This window comes from Conger conger, chromosome 12 (genome assembly GCF_963514075.1).
Source record: "Conger conger chromosome 12, fConCon1.1, whole genome shotgun sequence".
In the NCBI taxonomy this organism is placed as follows: domain Eukaryota; kingdom Metazoa; phylum Chordata; class Actinopteri; order Anguilliformes; family Congridae; genus Conger; species Conger conger.
Genome location: NC_083771.1, coordinates 6,691,244 through 6,714,701, shown reverse-complemented (window position 1 = coordinate 6,714,701; position 23,458 = coordinate 6,691,244). Strand labels below are relative to the sequence as shown.

Sequence of the window (23,458 nt, the reverse complement as noted above, 5' to 3'; positions counted from 1 at the left end):
ATTGCACATTATTGAGAGCAGCCTGGTGCATTCCCTTCTTGATCAAGGTGTGACCACGCCCTTTCTTTTGGGCTTAAAAGAGTCAGTAACCTGCACACCTGGATCCTACCTTCTTGCAGTTAGACCTCATGGCAAAATGATAAATAAATAAATAAATAAATAACCCATAACCATACAAGCGCATATTTAGACGCTGATTCTGTCGCTTTTTTGAAAATTCATTGTTAATCATACAATTATACTTTAAGTCCTTCCTGCTTCCTTATTTTTCCAGACTTCTTGCTGGTGGAAAGTCATAACAGTTTGTTGCTGCATCACTGTAGTCTACTTCTAATTCTAGCAAATTATTTAATGATATGAAGCGATAAAATTGTATGAGATGCCACAAGATGGCATTCTCAACACATCTGCTTCTTGGCTATGCGTTATTTAGCCACATGTTTCCCTTTTGCCTGCCCAACAATTTCTGTCCGAACAAATTTCCATTTGTTCTTTCATCCGTGGGTTTCACATAAACTTGAAAGAAACTGGAGATAGTTGCTGTGCATGTTCCGCTGACATCTTTCCGAAGTGCTCGTTTCAGTCTCGTTTGAACCCGGGACTGGCAGTAGCTTCCTACATGAAGGGACTGAAGGCCCTGCCACATTCCATGATTTCCTTTGTCTGACGGGGTCAAAGACCCTCTAATGCAAGGCTGCCCCCCTTCCAAAACATGATGTGCTTGTTTGGGTTTCCTGGACACATGGTGTCCTCTAACATCTCAGCTGCTGTGCTACTCACATTTGTGAGTTCAGGTGCTGCATATCTTTCTGCTGTGGCTGTGGGTCAATTATAGCTGATTATTTATTGCCAGTAAATAAGTGTTATCAAATGAAGCTTAATTAAAACGAGGTCACCATTAGGCAAAATTTTCAGATTATGGTTTGGTTATGGTTTCGTTATGTGACAGCTTTACAGTGGATTGCAAGCAGTTTCAGTGGAGGCCTGTGTTACAAAACAAAATAGCGCAAAACAATCTATGTTTTCGGCATAGTTCATTTTAACTGTAACTGTAAGTATTTATCAGTCGATTTCTATGCTGTATACTGAAATTTAGCACAAGACTACACACACTTTTTGTAAAGGTCATTACCAGAAAAAAAAACATTGACTGGTATATTATTTCCCAAAACCGCAATGAACAGTATGGATCACAAAATCTATGATGTTATCACTGACAACCACTTTGCCATGGTACTACAATGATGCGAATATAAAATACTGTCGGCCTACTACCCAGGCGAAACTGTATGTAATGTTACTTCTTCTGTATATCTGGGGTACATGCTGTATCAGTTCCTCTGCAAATGCTTTCGAAGCATCCTTTTTTCTATTCTCTAAGCTGTACAAATCACATAAACACCGACTCTCCCACGCATCTTTCGTGACTCGATGTGAAATGTTGAAGATGACAAAAAGACATGTGTTCCCGTCATAGCCTCTCTTTTGAGAGGAATGAGCAGTAGTACTTTCAGGCAAGCTCAGGATAGTTTTCAACTGCGCCGGCCTGTCTGAACCGGATCCACGCAGAACTCGTAAGCTGTGGGACTGTGGGAAGCTCCACAGAGTTCCGGAACCCTCTGAGTCATTGTTTTCCAACTCCAACTTCCGAGCCCCCGTGTGTCATAGCCCGCCCACCAGCCACAGTCTGCTCCTTCAGCCTTTGTAGCATGTTCGGCGCACAGCAGACCCCTTTCCTTTGGGAAAGGAAGAGGACTATTACTGAACTCCGCCAGCCCAGATCTTCCTCAAAGATGTATAAGACAATGTAAACAGGCAGGGAAACGCAGTGCTACCCTGCTCCCAGGAGAAACTAGATCCGCTGGGCAATTAAGGATAAAGCTGGAGATAAATGGACCCCACAGTTGTGGATAGTTATACTCCAAAATGCTCCCATTCAAAACATACAACAGTGAGGATTCCTTTACCATTGACGGTAACGTTTTATACCAGATATTTTCAGCAAAATATAACAATTATATATTTTTTTCGATGATATCTATCTTATTACACATCTTTATCAGTTAAGAAGTGATGATATACTGTTAACCCTAAAATAGATCATCATGCAGTTGAAATGACAGACCATGTGATAGTCTGAGGAGGATAATCGTTCCCCTCCGGTAATATCTATGATTATCGTCCAGCCTCTGACAGCGCAGCAGTCGGTGAACACCACACAGGAAGTTGTCATCCTCTGTCCTTGTGTGCAAACTTCCTGTCACTCTCGTGAGCTCCCCTTCCTTCCTCTGGTCACCATTTCAGCTTTCATCTGCCATGAAAACAAATATCAGCAACTTTGTCACCTGCAGGTCTAACAGAAGAAGGAACGGGGGCTTTTTTAAATTGGTTGACAACCTGCTGAAATGACTGAACTTTTACATTTTTAAAAGATTTTTATTGAATATATGCAGTATATTTTGTTTATTTATTCCATTTTTATATATTCTGTGTGTGACTTTCTAACTGTTGTTGTGCCAACCGGATCAATACAGGGCTATCTAATCAAATCTAATTTTGTGAGAATTATGTATTAATCTCTATAACAAGGAAAAGTTTTGTGGGTTCATCCACTGGAACTAGTAAATATTTCTGACATACAGTTTCCCAGAATAGTATAACCAGATGGCAGCTGTTATGTCCTTGCTAAAAGCAAATTACGATGTAGTATTTCATTTTAGCTTCACAATATCTGGCATGGCTTTTATGCTTATGCAAGTTGAGAATGCTTTACATGCCACCCCATCATGTTTATTACTTATGCATGTGGAAAGTAAATAATCACGAAAGTAAATTATAAATGAGTGTTCCTCATAAAAGGTTGCTTCTCTGCTGTTCCGGGTATGTTTGCACTCTGAAAAGACACCAAACAAATCCCTTTAATTTATAAATGACCCTGCACAGCTGCTGAAGCCACCTTCATGGGCTCGACTCACACACACGATTGACTACGTGACTCCAGGCCAGACTATGAGTCCCCGGTAGTGCTGGGGTAGGGCCCAGTGTCGCTGAACAGAACACCAGCATCCTGCTTCAGACAAAGCAGCCCTAGCCATCCAACGGCCAGCCCTCCCCCCTACACCAGCGGATTCATGCCATACACCAGTGTTTGGAGCCTTTAATAAAACAAATTTAAAAAGTCACTCAAAATGATCAAATCATCGCAATTCTAGGTCATTTTTGTAGATCTATTTCCCAGAAGAACTATTAGTGAAGCATTGCAGACTGGGGTAATTGGCTAATTATTATCATTTTGGCTAATTACTGAATCATGACTTGGTCAGTTTGACAATATATTTTTGATAATCTTGCATTTGCTCTTGTCTGGACATTTATTTGTTAGTGGACACATACAGTAGCTTAGCTCACATCTCACATTAGCTCACAGCACACAGCCCTGAATTTGTAGATACAACTTTGTCCATGTCCAGTTCGTAAGACAACACACACTGTCCCTTATTGCATGACCCTGCACATTAATTCAGTGTTAGCTGCAGCCACAAAGATATATAGATAAGAGCACACAGAGATCCCTGTCCCAGTGATTACGGCCTGAATGAGATTCAGGAGCACAACGCTGAGAGCACTCGGGCTAGGAGATCAGCAGCACCTGTGCATCTTCAGTCAACAATTGACAGGCAGTCAGAGATCTCTAAGGCAATTATTTTCTCCCCAGACAGGAATTTCTTGTCTTTGGACAGGTGCTTTTAAGACACAAATCTCTACTGGCAAGGAAGCCTACATCCTAGTTAATTGTGAGGTCAAAATACACAGAGCCGTCTTTGTTGTTTCATAGTAGTTCTCAGGGTTTGTGTTGCTGAATTAAGGAAAGTTGTGATGTGTTGGTTCCTCTGTGGACCACACACAACCACCAGATAAGAGCTCATTCTCTTCATTCTTTGCTGGAGTAAATATATACTTAGTTAATCTGGATGTAATTGTAGACAATCTTTTTTTGAAATGTAAATTTGTGGCTTTTCCTACTTTGGAATCTAAATAATGTGCAGAAGACGGCCAAGAGGCTGCTCTCGTGTACTGTTGCTGCCAAAGTTCTGTGAATCTGTGAATATTTTGAGAATACCATCACTAACTAAAATTTCAAGAGCGTGTGAACCCAACCAAATCAATAGCATTACTTTGGTCAAAGGAGCAATGTAATAACAGCTGTATAGTGCTATAAAAATGATGTCATTAAGTTCAGGAGCCCCACCTATGTCTAGCAACTTTGTACCAACAATAGAAGACCTCAGGCACAATATTTAAAGTCTAGGGCAACTGTGTGGTGGCAGAATTTCTGCAAGCTGCATTTACTACATTGCTTTATTACATTGCAGAGCAGAAAAATTAGCACTGCACCGTTTGCTATGGTAACGTAACTTGACAATAACAAAAGGTAGCCACTGATGACTAATGTGTGCATAATGAATACATGATACTGATGTAATTGTGGTTGATGTGAACAGCTGTATCACACAATGAATGAATAGTTTGACTATGCTAAACGCTGATGTTATCAGCAGAATTCATGCGTTGAAGCAATCGGAAAAATAACCAAATTCATTATACCAAGCATTATACAGTATAATGTATAAGTATAAGTACTTAATTGTATGTATTTTTTTGTTATTGTTGTTTATAGCTTTTGTTGAACCATATATATTATATATAAAGTAATCAAATAATGCAACCTGAGGGTTTCTTGTCTGTAGACTTGGTCAGGATGGTCAACATTTCAGAGTTGATGTCCAGAGAAAGCAGTCTCAGTACTATTGCTATTGTCCCTCGCTTTGTGGTTAGGCCTGTCTGTTTCCAATTAAGGGTTTCTATCCTCATGTAAAAGGCTTAATGGTCTGTGTGTATAACAAAGCTTTTAACATGGAGTCCGAGAATAACAACGCTTTCAAGCACTGGGGTGTGGTAGGCAAGGATTAATTGTGTTTATCTATGCTGTTACTTGGCGTTGAGAAAATTAGCAACATAAGATGGCCTGTCTATTCAGCATATCCCTTTTGTTTTATCTATCCTGAATTATGGAACAAGGGTGTAAGAAACAATACTTCTTAACTGTCCTATACAGCTCTTAGACCAAGAGAACCGCTCCCTGGTTCTTTAGGTCTCCATAAAAAACTTATCTCAGTTCATGTAAATGGTTAAATAAAGTGTTGGTGAGGATTACATCTGCTTAAATGGATGTATAAGAATTAGATACAGCTTCTGCCTACCAGCTCCATGGATTCCTATGGGAGCTGCCCTGTGGTTCATGAAGCCAGTTCATGGAGGCGGCCATGTTTGACTATAGGGAGTTGTCGGCAAGAAAGCAAGTGGCAAGTGGACTGGGCACCAGAGCATGTACAAGTAGAGGGATGAATAGGAATGAAAAATATCTTATCTTTTGTGCAGCTCAGAAAAAAATGGTTCCTGGAGAGTAATAATTCAGTGTGAAGAAATGTCCTAATTTAAAAGTGCTGTCCAAATCAGTATAATTGTTTGAATGGACTTTAATAATGGGGAAATTAGCTTTTTGGCACCAGAGGCTTAATAAACTGCAGTACCAACAGCTTCTGAGGGAATGCCAATCCCCTTGTTCCCCCGGGTAGGACCAAGTAGGATAGTTACATCCAATCAGATTACACATGTTTTAAAGTAGTTTCTGGATTCCCTGTGCTCATATCAACCGGCAGACATTTTCCAGCCCATTTTGTCTTACAAAGCTTTAAGTGGAGAAAAAAAAGAGGAAAACAGGTATCTTTAATTCTGTCAGCATTCTGAAAATAAGCCAAGCAGGGAAGCTTGCCGTATTCTCAAAAACTCTCATTTGTTGCCAAGGTTACAATCCTGCCCAGGGACCGATTGTGCCGGAAAAGAAATATGAAAAAGGCACACATGTGCGCACACACACACACACAAACACGCACACACACATGTAAACGCGCACACACACACACACACACACACACATACACACACACCTCTATGGCTGGGAAAGCTTTCCCTGTGATACCCCCTTAGCTCTGACTCTGATCTTGCCATGTTATATGCTTTCACCAAGTGAAAAGAGTGGCATGAGAGCAGAAATAGTTTGTTGTCAGCAGCATTCAGTCCTGGGTCTGTCCCTAGATTTCAAAAATTGTTTAAAGTCATTAATAATCATAAATTAGTATCTCCGTATTTTTTTCAAATGGAATGAAACATCTGTTTTGCTAAACTGAGGGAAGTGAATGATTCATTCACTGCTCTATCATTAAAAAGCCCCTTGTTCGACCGCAGAGCCTACTCATGCACATCTTTCCTTTGTATTCACGGGTGACTATTTTTAAGTAATCAAAAACTCATATTGTGCTCTCTTGCCTTGGTTAGTTGGTGGTACTCACACTGTTCCGAAACCTATCATACAAATTGATTCAATTCATTTCACAAGAGGTCAAAAATGCGAAACGCTAACCTTTAATTCTGCCGGACAATAACCACCGTTCTGCTGTGGAAAGCCTGACATGGGATATAGCATTAATCGGCCCAACGGTCACCCATAATTGTCCACACTGAATTTGAGTACGGTCGAATTGAGCCGTGAATGAAGAGGTGCAGTATGTCTGTGGAGAGCTGTCTGACGGAGTGCCCAGTGGGGCAGAGAATAAGTGGAATGCCTCCTCATTAGACTCACCCTTCAGTCAGGGGGTGGCGAGTCCTACCTCCTGCATAATGGATTGGGGGGGGCGGCCGCTGTGTCCTGTCTTTCTCCTGATGATCCATGGCCTAATCCTCCACCTTAATCACTGCTGCTGCCTGCTGGGTTTGGCCCTGGCAACCTTCGAATCCTCAGAAAGCCTTAATCTAGAGAAGTAGAGGGGAACCGGTTGGTCAGCTGCTGGGTATTTTCACATACTATACTGTATAGTACAATCATTCAGATGTGATTTACAATGATTATTTAGCTCTTCACTGGTGTCATTGACTTCATTAAACACTCTTGTCTCATTAGGGCAATATTAATCTACAATCTTGACTGACTACAGTACAATTGTTTTTTCAACGATTCTGTTTAATACAAATGTGTATTGCTCTTGAGGCGTTAAAGTGCAATTCATCTGTAGATCAACAGACTTATTTAAAAAATGTTGTGTTGTTCGGAAACAGCTTAGTGAAGATCACAGTTGTTTAAATGTGCAGAAACACTGTACTGTAAAATTCCTGTAAGTGTGGTACAGAAAGAAACACAGAGGCCTTTATCTGTTTGCATAATCTGCAAGTCACGATAAGCTATAAATATGATTTGGTTGGAATTTTGCTGACAAAATGGAGCTTTGTAGTTTCTATGCACCAGCATGACTCATTGGCTTGGAAGGCCCAATCGAGCTGTTACACTGCAAACACAGAGACGTGAATTAAAAGGTTGGTGGCATCAGATCTTGGGGAAAGATCTTTCCCAAGATGTGAAGCTTTTGATGTTTTCAATTCATGGCATGTAGAGTTGTGTAACTCATATCCACCAGTAAGAGGATTTCAGAGCATAAACAGCAACTTTTTCCTCTTAGAGCTTAAAGAGCAAGAACTAAAGCTGCCCAACTACAAACAGGAAGTTAAGCATGATTTCAGGAAAGTCTTGACAGTGGAAAACCAAATAAGGGAGCTTTTGTCCTGAGATGAAGCTGAGGAGTCATTAGTCATACCACGAGAAAGCTTTAGATTTCCCTGGCCAACAGGCAGAGAACAGAATATATAGGGAAGCATATTTCCCCCATAGTTTTAAGTTTCAACTGTCGAAAAATGTATACAATGACCTGAAACCTGGTAATCTATGCCAGCTACATTTATGTGAATTTTAGTCAGGTTATATGGGAAATTGGGCCGAATGTATTAGCTTGTGCATATCTGACATATCAAATGTGTTTATCAAATGCAGGACAGCACTTCAAAACATACAGAAAGGCTGGCTTCAAGTCATCATATTGACATAATAAAAACTTAAATTTCATAACTAAACTTTCTTCATATGGCTCTAACTCATTAAAAACATGTCTGTGCCAATTTCTTGCCTGTTTGTTTAGCCCCAAGAGAGACAATATTATTTCTACAAGCTCAGGTAGAGCTGCCTCTGAAGAGGTCGTCTACTGCTGTTAAATAATTCTGTTATGTCTGTACACATGTGTCCAGTGTTCTGTAAAATATGAACTATCCACAATTGAAATTTGCAGACCTGCCAAGTGTAGCATTCATTCTCAACAATCTAATGAGAAAGTCAACTTCGATATCCTGTCCACCTATAAATCCCAACTGAAAAAGTCAACTGAATACATTTCAAGAGGATTCTTCAATTCTGTTATTTTAGGCTCTCATACGTCCTGAAAAGTATTTTAGATATAGAGTTTAATTTAAGGATTACATTTTTCTGTAGTGGGTGGGTGCTTCAGATTATGATTTAATTAATTGTATGTGTCAATGCACTGGGAGATCCTAGAATAGTATCCCTGGGTCCTTTTTCAATATCGAATGGGTGCCAATAGCTCCACAGTTACCATTGAGGTATTGGTAGAAGAGTGTGAGGGAAAAGTCTAGAGAATACTTTCATCTGACAAAAGAGCATGGATCATATCCTATTCCATAATAGTAGTCCTCATATGCCTAGCGCAATTATCTTCAGTTCTCTTTATTGGTGAGGGGTTCTTTGTTAATATCAGAAACTGACCTTAGGGAATTAAAAGGTATGTTTTACTCATCTCTTCAGGAATTATTTCACAGCTGACTCTGTCTAACCACCCAGGAGCGATAGCTCGGTTGCTTCTGTGGGTAACCAAACTCTGTTGGAGGACTGTGGTTGCGCAGTTCAGACAAATAAATCACTTGTGTAGTACCTGAGCCAGATATTTGAAGGATGACCTCAAATTGACACATTCCCAGCACACACCTTAGTTAACACATCAGTCAGGAAAAGAACAGACATAGTCAACAACAAGCTGTACATCACAGACATCAATGGCAGTCATTAATTGAGTTTCTCTTTGTTTGTTTTTGTTTCGCATTCATAGTGTGACATGTGGGTATGAAAATATGACTGCTATTGCTTTATTATTTACTTTGAATGAACACTTTCAATTGAAAATATAACAGCAGTCCTGGCTCCAGTAATACAATGTGAGAGGCAGAGCTATGTTTTGCGCATGAGATATGATGAGGCTTTGTATTTGATTCACCAAAGAATTTTATCTTACAAGCAGTCGTCTGAAAACTTTATTTACCCTTGGGTCTTCAGGCCCTCCTGAATTACCCAGGCAGACTGCCTCCCACTGGTAACCATATGTCAGCGTATCATTTCCACAGGTCCTCATCAGTTCACAGTTGACCAGGTTTTACCAGGTTAAAATATTTTTTAATTATAATGTATTGCACAGCAGACACCCACACGCATGAAATTCCCTTCAGTGGTTTCTATCTTTCATAATACACCACAGACAGCAAACCTAAATCATTGAGAGGTGATTTCAGCGCATTCCCCACACCAGCAGCTACAAACCCTGCAGAGCTGCCCACATCCCATATCCCAGGCAGGGCCCTCCATTTACACTAGCAAAAGAGAAACAAAATACTCGGGTAACACTCATTCACACCACCAAAACACAACATTGTTCAAGATTGGTCCCAGTCACACCATACTGTTGGCATGACAACCATCCACAAAAAATATGGATATAAAAACAAGGCATAAAACTGAAACCAAAACGTTGAGAATAAACCTGGGGACTCCACAGTAGGGGTGGGCAGCTCCGGTGCTCGAGGGCCAGTGGGGTATGTAGCAGATACATATGCGAGGGCATTAAATACGTGTTTGATTGTGTTTTTGTAACTGCTCTGGCTTAATTAGCCAAACAGCTTACCGGAAAATTAACTTTTTCGTATTTTGTGCATGTGTAGTCTAGTCGTTGTTTTAAGTTCAAATGGTAGATTATCATTCGTACACTAGGCTGGATTGATAAACCCCACATGGATTGACCACTTTATTGTAATTCACTATGTGTTCACTTCAAGGTAAAATATTTTGTAAACGTGTGATTGAAGCGAAACAGTTTCAATGAAGCAAAACCAATGAAAGATGAGCATTTTGTTCCTCTCCTGCCTGCCAAAGAAAATGACGTAATCTGTGTGATGCACAGTCGTTTTTGGCCCAAGGGTAGAGGTATGCTCCCTCACAATTCAAGACTGAACTTGATCAGTATCATCACAGGCAGGGACACAATGCTTGGAGAGCCAAAATTTTTCCTTAGCTGTAGGCAAGGTTCAGAATCACAGACATCATGTTCAGCGTGTTTGTTCATTTCCTAATATGATTACTGACTTTATTGGATTGCTGGGGATAGATTCATTTATTCATGAGTCATTCATTCAAAACAAAAAATACATTCAAATACATTCAAATACATTCAAATACATTCAAATACTAGTGGGCAATGTAGAGTGTTATAAAAAACATTCTGTTTAGCATGAAATTATTTCCTGCTGGTAGATGTTGACCATTATGCTTGATAATGACAGCTACCGTAATAAGTGTATTGTAGCAGTGATCTACCAGCCATGAAATCAATAAAATAACCTGAATAGCCTAGATTTTAAGGTTAGATATGAACTAAACTGTGTCTGTTCCAAATGAAATCTGTCCCATATAAATCGGTTGTTTCTGGAGAAAACTGTTAAGATAGATATTTTGTCAACTTTTGGATTTGGCTTAATAACAGTGTACCAGAGCAGCCAGGGCATAACATTGGTCCAAAAAGAAATATTTTGTCAATATTATTGTACTCCTATCTGTATATGTCTTTCATTCATGTTCCATTACATAGGGGCGCATAAGGACTTGAAATGGCATTTTTAAAAATCTATAAGATATAAGAAATGACAGTATAAATGTGCAGTCCTACCAGTGGGTTCAGTCTGAGGTTTACAGAGTATATAGAGTCATTGTAAAGCCCAGCCCTCAATGGAAACCAATCAGAAATCGGCCTTGACTCGACAACTTTTCTGAGCAAACTGTCTTCTTGCCTTCTGTTGGCTAGGTGTGTCACTTACAGTATGTGACACTGATTCTGAACCATGCTGCTAATTGTTTTGTTTAATGGCATGTTTCTCTGTAAAAAATGCCAAACAAAAGAGGGATGGGTCCAACAGACTTCTGAAGTTTCTCCCTCTGTTCAACCATCTGTTTTGGTATTTGAATTCAACTCTGGCTGCATCTCCTTCCAGGTCAGAGTTCATAGAAAGGTCATGTGTCAAGATATTTCCCATCAGGAATACTCTTGGACCAAGATGGGCAAAGAGGGCCATGTCTGTTTCTGGATTTCAGACCAACTTCTGCTCTTAATTATTTAATTACCCCAATCTGGGGTTTTCAATCTGTAATTTTTAGTTGCATTCCATGATTCCGCTGATAAATGATTTTGTCTTGTAGCATTTTATCATGGACTAATTTACGAGTGAATCGGTCATGGTCCATATGGCTAATTAGCTGATTGTGCCAGGGTAACTGATGGCAGCGAAATCCTCCATACACACCGGCCCTCCAGGACTGGAGTTGCCCATCCCTGCTCTAGGACATTCTCCCTCTGTCCATAGAGTGCATCACAGACAATGACCAGCACCCAATGTGTCTCCTTCCCACATGTAGGAGCAAAACATACTGCAGAACATTATCCTCATAATAAAGTGGCCACTGAGGGTGTGGCTCTGTGGTCACCCAAGAAACTCAACCCCTAAGATAAAGGACAGTAGTCTCTGGCAGCCATGTTAAAGTCATTCACTAGCCTTGTCAATCCCCAGACTCATTAAACCTCCATACAGCCTAGTCTGATGACCTGAACAGATGGTGCTGTTTGTTAAGTGTGAGAACAGAGATGCTTGTAAAGGAGGAAAAGCAAGAAGCTCATATAGTTAAATTGTTATAAATAGGATTTTCTGAAGATAGGACAGGACTTTCTGAAGCCACTTGTTCAACAACAGCATGTTGCAACACCTTAATCGTCTATATTAGTCATTCACTTCACATAAAGGTGTCCAGTCTTATATGAGAATGGCTAGTGCAAGCTTTTGTTGTAGGCTGAGATTGCAGTCCCTTATCTAACTAATCATGATCTTTAGTCAACCTTAATTAGCTGAATTGGATGTTTTAGTACCGTTCCAGAACAAAAACATTCTCCATTCTGATCCTTATGAGCACCCCTGATTTAGTGACTTGCACCCTTGCTCCAACAAGCTTTACAGTTGCTCCTTTATTGGAGAAATCAGCTGCGGTCCTTTGACTGTTTACCACTGATCACTGCAATTAGTCTAGGGTCTGTTTCCCAGGTCACCCGTTAAGGAAACACTCCTGACCCAACAGTAGAAAATCACAGAGGCACATTAAAAAGTCCTGTATCAACCGGCAATGTGGACGTGAGATTGAGTCAACGACCGGTGATTCACGGTCATTGTAATTATTACACTAGAACAAAAGGGTTCCTAGTAAGGTACAAACAGGAAGCCTGCTCCAGGATGTTTAAAGGGAGCAACCATATTCATCTAGCAGTCAAGTGATTGAAAGTAGGGCAGAACAATGTTTGGAATTCATTTGCTCGCAGCCCCATTTGACTTAGTCATTTATAATCAAGTAATTTGACTTTTGGCCAACAATAGGAACGTGAGGACTTGGGTGAAGTATACTGTATGCGTTTTGAATGTTTCCATCTGAGGGGGGAGTCATCGGTACGTGCTTCAGCACGCAGGGTAAAGGCTGTGAGGAAACAGTCATGGGAAGGTGCGAGGCTGACGATGGCGGCGTGTGGAACCACCGCTGAGGCGCGGCGTCCCGTGTTATCTGCATTCCAAACTCCACCTACCCCTTTATTTAAACACCATGCTGCCATGGAAACCCAGCTGGAAAAAAAGGCATCGAAACTGACACCTTCTTCGCACTTCCTGCCTGCATGCTTCGCGGTCTCTCATTTCTGTTTTACTTTTCACTCGCCGGCATACTTTGAAGGGGATGTTCGGTGTGCTGGGCTCATTAAAGAGTAACCTGATGAGGTTGATATTTACTGCAGTTTGCTCTTGAACTGTTGTTCAGACTTAAGACATCTGTTAATGTTAAAATCAGGCAGAGCTAGGGCCTAAAATCTGTATCTGCGTGGGTTTAATGAGACACCTGGGGGAGGCGATTAAAGTTGTTTCTTAACAGATTTGCCGGCTTCTTTGCATTCACTTGGTAGTCATGTTAAATGTCATGAAATTGATTAGATTATAAGATGCTTTTAGCCACTTTCTTAAAATGTGAGAGAAACAATGGATTCATTTGCCCAATTAAATTAAGCAATATTGCCAGATTTGGCTAAGAAAACTACCTAGACTAACATTCCCTGACAAACAACATTAGATCAATTATCATCAGTAGTGTCCCAATACATTTATCATAACAGTTCTCTTAATCGCTGTGTCAACATCCAACTGATATGTTGACATATACATACAGTACAACTTACACAAAATCATACAAACGGGGGCGACATGGCTCAGTCAGTAAGAGCAGTCATCTGGCAGTCGGAGGGTTGCCGGTTCGATCCCCCGCCCCGTGTCGAAGTGTCCCCGAGCAAGAAACCTAACGCCCAAATGCTCCTGACGAGCTGGTCGGTGCCTTGCATGGCAGCCAATCGCCGTCGGTGTGTGAGCGTGTGAGTGTGTGTATGAATGGGTGAATGAGAAGCATCTATTGTACAGCGCTTTGGATAAAAGCACTATATAAATGCCAACCATTTACCATTTACCAAAAGCTGTATTGTCAAATAATAGGTGTGAGTCAAGTTTGAAAAATCAGACTCACCATGCACCACCACATCTGACAGAGGGAATAAATAAAACCTTAAAAATGGAGCACTACCTGCGATGGCATACATTTTTCTGTAAAACCTATGTATTACTTATTTGCCAATAAAAATGAATTACAATACATTAAATAGTTACACATGTACATATTGATTTACATGCCAAACATGCATTAATGCGCACACAAACACTCTATTTGTTGAATATGCTATAAGGAATGTATATAAATATGCTGTGAAATGTATTGTATACACATAACCTCTCTCTCTAACTATCGCAATGAGAGGTAAAATGAAACATTTAACCTATTAATTGTGATTAAAGGAATGACAAATATCACAGATTTCCAGTTTACATTCAAATATGAGTTTTGCTTTTGCTTTCATTATGCAATGATAGTGTCTGACTGTCAACCAACAAATAGCTAGCCAAGTGAAACTGATTCAGGGCACAGCAAGACCTGTCTTGTGTGTTTGACAGATAACAATCATTCTGGTGTGGTCAATGGATTTGTGAAGAATACTGTTTTGACAAACGACTGAGTCACTGAACCCCTTGGAACTGAACTACCTTTGGGGGAAGTCCTCGCATTGACCATAGGGTGGGCAATAACACTGCAAACCCCAAACAGAACGAGGCAACCCTATCCGATCCCATGAATTATGTAACCATCTAATGCAGTCCACACCATGGGGGTGTTCTGCTTGAGGGTACTGACTGGTACGGGGACACTGAGCTGTCTAAATCCCTTCTCTGAGCAGACTTGGCAGAAATGTGTTCCTTAAGCTTGTCTCGTAATTCCCTGGAGGCCCTCCCCTCCTCGCTGAGGTTCTCAGGTCAGGATGCACCTCCCTGACAGGGACGCGGGGGGAGGGGAACTGAGAATCAAAGTGAAAACCAAATGGAACTGACAAGACTGGCGTGGTAGAAGGAGCTGAAACTGACACTTCTGTGTTTAGAGGACTACCCCGCGCTTCCTCTCCTCCACTCTTCACTTACTCCAAAGCGCTCATCAATGATGTAAGGCTAGCCATAGCCTAGCATATGTTCGGAGTGCCAGCAACAGTCCGATCTTGCGAAAAGCAAAAATTTTGTGTTTAAGAAGAACAAAAGCTATATTTCACTGTGTGAAATAGCTCCTTTTCTACAGGATTGCAGATCTAGAGCCTCGGAAGGTAGACATTTTTCACATTCATAAAATGAAATCGGTTAAGACGATGAAATCGTCAGTTAGAGTTTTTAACACAAGAAAATAGCTCTGACACTTGGTCTAAGGATATTACGTTACAGAAGGGTATTACCAAAGGTTATTGTTATAGGAACTATTCTGAGCAAGGAAGACAGGACATGTGCTGGGCCATTTACACAAAATGACAGAATCCACTTAAACTCATGCCTGAAACCTTTTTGATGGCTGACTTTAATTCAACAGGATTTGAGCTTTAATAATTAATTTCATTAAGGAATGCATGGTGGGATTTTTAGATCTTCCACTCTGTTGGAAACAACTCTCAACTGCCTGAAAACTCATTAAACTCATAGTGTTGCTGTTGTTATTCTCATCATAATTTCAGTAGCAAAATGGATTTCAAAAAGGATTGCGATTGAACAAAGACCAATGTGATCACAGCAATATCACAACCAATACATTACTGGCCATCTGCAAATCTCCAAGTGTCATTATGTCACCTTGTAAACAGTAGAGTTCGTGACAAAACTGTGGAGTGGTTTTTGATATACACACAAAAGTGCAAAACTTCATGCTTCTCTTCAAATGTTTGTTTGATTATTAGCCACTGTAAAGGACTTTTGCATTACATTATATGTTATAAAAATAGAACATAAAGAGACATTCCCACATTGGCTTACAGTATGTGCCTCATCTCAGTCCTTCATGTGTTCACCATCGCTGCCTTGTTTGTTTTATTGGCTCCATTTCCAGTATTTTTCTTCACTGCCATGGTACCTATACTACTTTCTACCCATAACACTGCGGGGAGTATAAAGCAGTGCTGACAGAACATAATGATACATTGCTCACAAACAAACAAGTTTCAAGATTATGATTTGCTCCCCGTTTTATGCATCAGTAATGCATTATTCTGTATAATTTGGTTGTTTCTCTCATCTCTCTGTGGTGGAAATACATTGCCACGGTGTGGAGAGCTCCTACGGTCCTGTTATAATGGAAAGCAGCGGGGGTTCCTTCATGACTTCCTTCTACTGTCTCTCTCCAATTACAGAAACTCAAACTCCAGGGAGCATACACCCACGCATTACAGCCAGGGATGGAAGGGAAATCTGATCTGCCCAAAGTTTGGGTTTAATTAGTTCCAAGTTATCCTATATCATTCCCTTTGGCATGTTTGTTAAAAGAAACATCAATACACCCTTGCTGAATACAAATATACTGCAATATGGACTGCTTTTTGGACATAATGTAAACCAAAAATAAACATTTTAAATAATTTTATAAATAACAAGAATTATTGTGCCACCATGAGGAATTATGTGTGTTGTTGTTGTTGTTTTTTTACTTTGGTTATTTATGAGATCTTCCTACCCTAAAACAGACATTTTGCAACATAGCACACACACACACACACACACACACACACACACACACACACATATATATATATATATATATATATATATATATATATATATGCTATTGTTGCAATGTTTGCAATCAGAATTTAACGGACATGATGTGTTTGTGGCATGTGACAGAGAGGCATGCGTGGGGGGATCAATTTGGCCAATGCCTTCAAAAAAACCTTTCAAAGAGAGAAACAGAAATCGTTTCAAATGTGTCGGGGAGAAACCCAAGGAGAAACCCCATAATTACCGTTAAAATATGTGGCACATCACACAGGAATTCAGCAGTGCTACATGATTTCCAAAACTTGAAAACTAAGCCATTATTATTGTTCACTTCTACGATGTCCTACATGTGGACTGAGTCAGATGGGTATAGTTTTACAGACAAAGCTCCTCCCCTCTTCCTCGCTTCAGGAGCTGCGGGTCGGCTAGCTTCTGTCCGTTCAGATAGTCTGCCCGAGCCTGTACTGATCAAAGACGCATGGTGGAATATTTCCGCACACCTACTTTCTGGACCCCCTTTGCGACAGCCTATCGATGTGGAATTTAATTAAGCAAGACTTCGCTACGGACTCTTCAGTCATTTCTCAGGTTTATTTCCCGGAGTAGCCAGTTTTGCCGGTATCAGACAAGTCTGGAAACCACAGGTAAACTGAATGATTAACTTGTTCGTATAAACTGTCATAGGACTAGAGTAGAGGTCAGCGCGCTCTTTCAAACAATGAATAGAGTTCTCTTGATGTATGCTAAACTAAATCCACATTCAGTCTGGTAACACATCAAGGAAGATTAAAAGAAAGAATTAAATAAAATGTTTTCTTTTCAAGGAATAACAAGTCACAGGTAAGGCACCGGAGAAATAATTGTTAGTTAATGTGTAGGTTACTCATTTTTAACAATTATTGGAATGTAATTAGAAATAGGTTACAAGATAATACACAAATTCAACCAGCAAGGTAGGGAAAAAAATACAACAGCGCGTGCATTATTATTATTATTATTATTATTATTATTATTATTATTATTATTATTTTGCGGTTTAAATGCGGTTTTGGCACTCCGAATAATTAAAGAATTTCTGATCGGTAAGAAGAATTCTAGTGAACTCGTGAACATGTAAAATGCTGTGTTATCGTACGACTTAGCCTATAGGCTATGAGTGAGGCATAGAGGAGAGGTGCCTTAAACAACAATTCATAATCTTTTTCTACCAAAAATCGGTATTTGAATTCCGGGAATATTCACTTAAACTTACACTGTTATGTAGGCTAGAAATGTCCCATTTTGGACGAATTCCCTCATAGTGTCCTCCTGTCTGAGGATGTCAACAGTTGGACACCTGACACATTAGTGTGAGAAAAGTATATTTCTTGTTGTTTTCTTGTCCCTGTGCCTGCACTTGAATGTATTCTTTGTGCTTCTCAGTAGTATACTGTAATACAATTCATTAGATATTTAGAATACACGGTGACACTCAAAACATATTGTCTAATGTATGCTTAATAATACTGTATCAAGTATAGCAACCAGAAATTAGATGACACATGGAGAAATGTGTCTGTTTCTCCATACAGAGCCTCTGTCTCTCTGTTCATATATCTGACTGAGGCCAAGGTGGAAAAAAGATATAAGTATATTTTGGAATTTATATTTCTGTACATTCTACACAACCTAGAGGGAGCTCCATTTAGCATCTGTATAGCACCTATATACTTGTATTTCGACATATATATCATTAAGCATATTTCTCAAGGCAAATAACAATATATTGTTCATTCAAATAACATTTACATTCAAGTAGCTTGGCAATACATTATCTCTGTATGGAAATTGATATTTTTTGTTATTATGGAGCAAAACTGAGCGACTTTATGTTGTTTTCTAGTTCATTGTCATACACCTTTGTTGGGTCTACAGACCACCCTTTCAAACTGACTGTTTTGATTAAATTAGGTGGTTAAATTCAAAGATTTGGTCATATAGTTTAGGTTTGTTTTTCCCCCGGTGCATATGGCGAGATGAATCACTTTTACAAGCGTACCTGCTGAGAAGAGCTCTGTTTTCACTGCTCATGTAAAAGTCAAAGTGAAGTAAGCACTTTGTTCTCATGAAAGGAAAACTCACAGGACAAATATCCAAAGTTGTCTGTAGGCACAGAGAAGGTCTATAGCTGCTTAATGTTTTGACTACAGGCCCTGGACTGAAAGAATAACTGAAAGCATCCCGCATATTTTCCCTGTATTCTCCCAGCTGCCATGTGGAAGGAAAAGAAAGACCCCCCCCCCCCTCTCTCCACCTCTATTTTGTCAATAATGTACTATCAAACTGTAGCAGCAGAGTCTCACATTGTCATACAAGCTGTTTCCCAGTAGTTAAACTAGCCCAGTGCAAACATGCTGTAGCCAGTAGTATTGCTATGAAAGAAGCAGCTTGCCTTGTGGGGACTGTTTATTTTCTGTGTGAGACACGGACCGCGGGGGGCAAAGCAGAAGGTGGCAATGGTGTTCAGACACAGGAGGGGACACAAAGCAGGTCTTTATTTAGCGCCCTGATGGCAGAATGCCCCTATAGTCCAAAGGACAATGTTGGAGACCCGGGCTGTCGTCCGAGGCAGGAATCCCAAGCCGCGTTTTTACCACAGACAGCCCACATGGTTGTCTGGGAAGATGAATAGTTCATCAGGATCGCCTCTTCTCCTTAACCTGTCATTTGTGTACTTATACAGGCAGAAGATCTCCAAGCTTTTTTTGTGCTTTTTTTTTCCAAATGAGCTGTGTGATCTGGATGTTAAGAAGTGCATCTTTTGGTGTTTTTGTTTTCTCTACTTCTGTTTATGAACTCATTGAGTCATTGTTGAGAAAGTAAAATGAGTACTGCACAGGTTCTATGTCCTTTTGTTTTTGTTAAAACTCTCACATGAGAGTGGAACATTCAGGATCAGTAGAGTCAAGTAAAAGCAGAAGCAAAAACTTCAGAGTGCTGTGATTAAAACAGATATTTACATATATGAGGACTCTGAAAACCACCTACATAAATCTGTTGTTGGGCTGTGAAACTTTCTTCCGCCATAGTGTCGGAAGTGAAACCCTTTGCTCCCATTTAATGGACCGCAGAATGTAGAATGTTGATATCCTTGTTTCACATTAATCTCAGTCGAAGTTGCCTCATATACCCACGCAGTGTCAATATTGTGGCCCCATCCTGTGGCGTGATGTAGAGAATCAGCACAAAACCCTAGGGCACTCGTTAACAGTGTAGAGAGTGTGGGGGAACTAGTGAGTGAACAGACTGCAGTCACTGCACCCTCTTCTCAGCAGGTAATGAGATGAATAACATGCAGTTTCCAAGACATGTCAAGAAGAATTTGGAGCTCAGTCTAGAAAGGGGGAAAACCTTTTGGAAGAAGACAAATTTACACTTCACTGTGTTGATTATCCCACTCTTCTTCTCTTGAATGAAACAGACACAATGAGGGGACTGTTGTGGTGTAAGACTCACCTCTGTGTGACTCACGCCTCGGCATTCTTCACATTCCAACCTGCTGGATGCTGGAGGCGCATTGTGGACCTCCATGGCCAGATCGCCTGAAGGACTTGAGGCAGCCAGCTCAGTAACATTTCCTTTGTGGCACTTACGAAGCATACGAAGCGAGAGCCTTTTTTTGGCAACTTGGGGAAGTTGAACACATCTGACTCCGGACAGTTCTTGTTCACTTTTAAGCAAGAACAAACTGTTGTAGGTTTTGCCTGCAACCAGTAGTTTTGAATGTTAAAAGTGATATGTTTGGAGTCTTTTGCTGGTCTTGTGTTTAAACCCCAGTGTCCCATTACAGTTTCCTCACATAATGCCATTGTGGTTGCTCAGTGCAGCTATCTACAACCTTGCTGTGTCATAGGAGACATGTGGGAAGGTTTTGTGAGTTAGTTTGGTAGCTTCCTGAGGTATTGCCATCTATATGGAGAAAATCACTGAGAGAAAATGGTAGCTGTTTGCACCATTTGGCTTTCGTTTATGGTGTGAAGTTCTTTTATCCTGAGAATGTAGCCATGGTTCTTCATTGTTATAGGATGTTTTCGGCAGTACTCTATCAATCTTTTTAGTTTCATATTGCATAGTCTTCATACATCTGAGTAGAAATGGGGAGGCATGCACTATAAAGCAATAAACAAGAGACGGGTTTATTTTTAATTAGTTCTACTAATTAATTCTAGTTCTAATTAATGAAATGTGTGTGTGAAATGTTCTGCTCATAAAAAAAAAAACAGATTCATTATTTGAATAAAGGTTCATTAAGTTTATTTTGTAAGTATTAAGTATTTTAAAAAGGTTTGTAAAAGGTTCCAGCAAATGTTTTTTTCATGGATTGTGAGAAGTGGATCAGATTACATTTTCTTACTGCTGCTTCACATGCACCATATCGTTCCTCTTTCCATGCAGGCAGATAATCTGGGCAATTAGACGCTGTGAACGAGCCATGCCGGTCACTCTCCCCCCCTGTGGACCCTCTCTGGTTTGGCGGTAGCGTCCGTGGGAGCTGAAGATGTCGGTGTGTGGAGAGTTTGCCGAGCACAGGTGGAAATCGGGCTCCTGCAAGAACTGCTTCCACCCCCGCAGCGCCCACCGGCCCAATGGCGGCGCGGTCCGCACCCGCATCAGCCCGGCGGGGGACGATGAAGACGGCCTGACCCTGTCTGCCTCCTACTGCAAGCCCACCATCGCTGTCAGGCCCACCGTCATGAACCCCGAGCTGGCTGAAGTGCGGCCGGATCCTCTCAACGTGAACTCTGAGCAGGTTATTGCTTTACATTTATTATTTATTTTACTTTTTCTCTCCTCATTGTTCTTGTAATTGCATGACAACAGTGTTTTGTATAATCCGCAACTCGTGGCAATTAAGACGAGGCTGATGTGATAAACCAAATCTGTATCTACTCATTAGAGAAATATTCATATTGGATATAAACATGAACTGTACGCTTTATTTTAGGATAATCAGAAGAGTCCGTTGGATAAACTAAGCTTGAAGAAGATGTTGGACCTATTTATCGACAATAATGGCTGCAGCAAGGATTTGAAAGAAGCTGTTTTACAAAATACTGGCAAGATGGACTATGCCAGGAAATTGTCTGCAAACACTGTATCCCCACCATGCCTTCAGAAGGTCTTTGTGACCCAGGAAGTGGGACATGGTCCACACAGTCTACAGGAGAACGGAACCAGTGATGGTTACAGACCCCAGACCAATAAAACCACAAAGAGCACTTACGCGGGCAGCAACAGTCGTGATTTGAGAGGTGCTGTGCTGGAGAGGGCAGGCTTTGATGGTGACAGTGATGTCCTTCATGACGCCTCCTCTGCACAGGAATCCCAGGCAGCTCTGGAGATTGCTATTGACATCATCACCACCATCCCCACCAAAATTGGCAGCTCTGACGATGTTGAGGCATCAAGCACTTTCCCCTCCTCTGGTTTCTTTCCAGACTCGGGACGGCAGGGGTCTCGTCCTGGTGACGGTACCTCCTCTTTCCAATCCGAGCCTGCCAGTCTGTCAGACTCCAGCTCGTACCAGAGCAGCACGGATTCACTTTCCGGCTCTCAGGGACTAGATGTTTTTGGGCCGTCGGGGTTGGACAGGCCCCAGGCCCTCCCGTCCTCATCCGACCACCCGTCAGACACTGGAAACGCCGACCCGAACCCGGAGCCCATTTACGCAGAAAGCACCAAGCGGAAGAGGAAGACGGAGGTCGACGGCAAGGCCTCGGGTGCAGAGGCCGGCCTGACCGGTGAAGGTCAGAGGGCCACGATCACCGTCATGGCTGCTCACACGGAGGAAAACAACAGAACGTTCTACCTCAGCAGTCCCGACTCGGCAGTGAGCACCCAGTGGCCGCATTTCAGCCCCACGTCCAGCAGGAACCCAAGCAGCCCGACCTTCAAGTGGCCATCAAGCAGCATGGGGTTGGAGGGTGGGGTAGCCTCTCTCCAGCCGAAGCCACAGGCCAGCCCTCCAATTCCTCCCAAGAGGAATTCCCGCTCCCCAAAACTGGGCACCTCAAGCCTTTCTCCAGTGGCCTGCTCAGAGTTACGGGGTGAGTCCAGCACAGCGCCCCACACGTCCTCCCCGACGCCGTCTGTCCCTCAGGGGGAGGCTCTCACCACCAGCTCCATCATCACCACCCTGGAGCGGAGGCACAAGCCGTACGGCTCCACCTGGAACCGGGAGGGTCGAATCGAGGAGGAAGAAGAGGGAGGGGAGGAGGCCACGGCCCAGACCGTCACATCCGGTCCCATCAATGGGGCAGCTGTGTCAGAGCCTGCGGATTGGAGCCCCGCGGCGTACGGCAGGGAGAGCACCCCGCCAGGCACGGCCAACAATGGTGCCAGTCAGAAGCACCCGGGCGGCGGGGAGGAGAAGAGCAAACGTAGCGAGGACATGTTAGCCAAGGCAACGTCTTTCACTGCAGACCTGTCAGAGGGCAAGTGCAAGAGTCATGACCCTGCGCCACCTCCACCACCTCCAAAAAAGCACCAGAGGTAAGGGATTCCTCTATTAGATATGGCAGTGACTGCTAGGTTAATGATGTCCATGTAAAGCGGTGTGGTCGTAACCTCTGTTACACTGTGTACTTATTTTCTTTTGCTGTCAAACATGATCTGTTGCGGAAGTGTATGGGCCTTTTTTTCTGGAGTGACTCTCAAATGGGACTGCTGAAATAGCCAAAGTATTATTAGGTACAACTATTTACGATTGTGAATGAGTGCCAAGGAAATTAAAATTGAAATGAAAAAAGCAATGAAAAGGAGCTGTGTGAAGCAATTATTATTTCTTTCTGTAGTTTTCTTGGGCATATAATTTTATATTTCCTTTGACATACTAATAGCAATTCATGTACAACTCTGTAGGGCAGCATTGCAGTCAGTTTCTCTCCATGGAATTGGGTTCTGCGCAGATTATGGATTTCGTTTTTTAATTTGATGT

General features: G+C 41.5%; 1 protein-coding gene and 1 long non-coding RNA gene across 3 annotated transcripts in view; one reads left to right on the top strand and one right to left on the bottom strand.

Annotated features, from left to right (window-relative positions):
* Positions 1-2,180: 2,180 nt before the first annotated feature.
* LOC133141809 (uncharacterized) lies at positions 2,181-20,101 on the bottom strand. The gene is made up of 3 exons (XR_009710127.1): positions 19,978-20,101; positions 6,701-6,870; positions 2,181-2,311 (listed from the first exon to the last, which is right to left on the bottom strand). It is a non-coding gene; the product is annotated as an uncharacterized LOC133141809 (long non-coding RNA).
* LOC133141807 (inactive tyrosine-protein kinase PRAG1) overlaps positions 16,936-23,458 on the top strand; it is a 19,032-nt gene continuing 12,509 nt past the window's right edge. The window contains exons 1-3 of one of the 2 annotated variants that reach the window (XM_061262564.1): positions 16,936-17,126; positions 20,917-21,271; positions 21,467-23,013. In XM_061262564.1, coding sequence (XP_061118548.1) covers positions 21,020-21,271; positions 21,467-23,013 — 1,799 coding nt within the window. In that variant the 5' untranslated portion in view covers positions 16,936-17,126; positions 20,917-21,019. Of the gene's footprint in view, positions 17,127-17,209; positions 17,323-20,916; positions 21,272-21,466; positions 23,014-23,458 lie in introns of those variants that run through there. The other variant, XM_061262565.1, reaches the window with a different exon arrangement.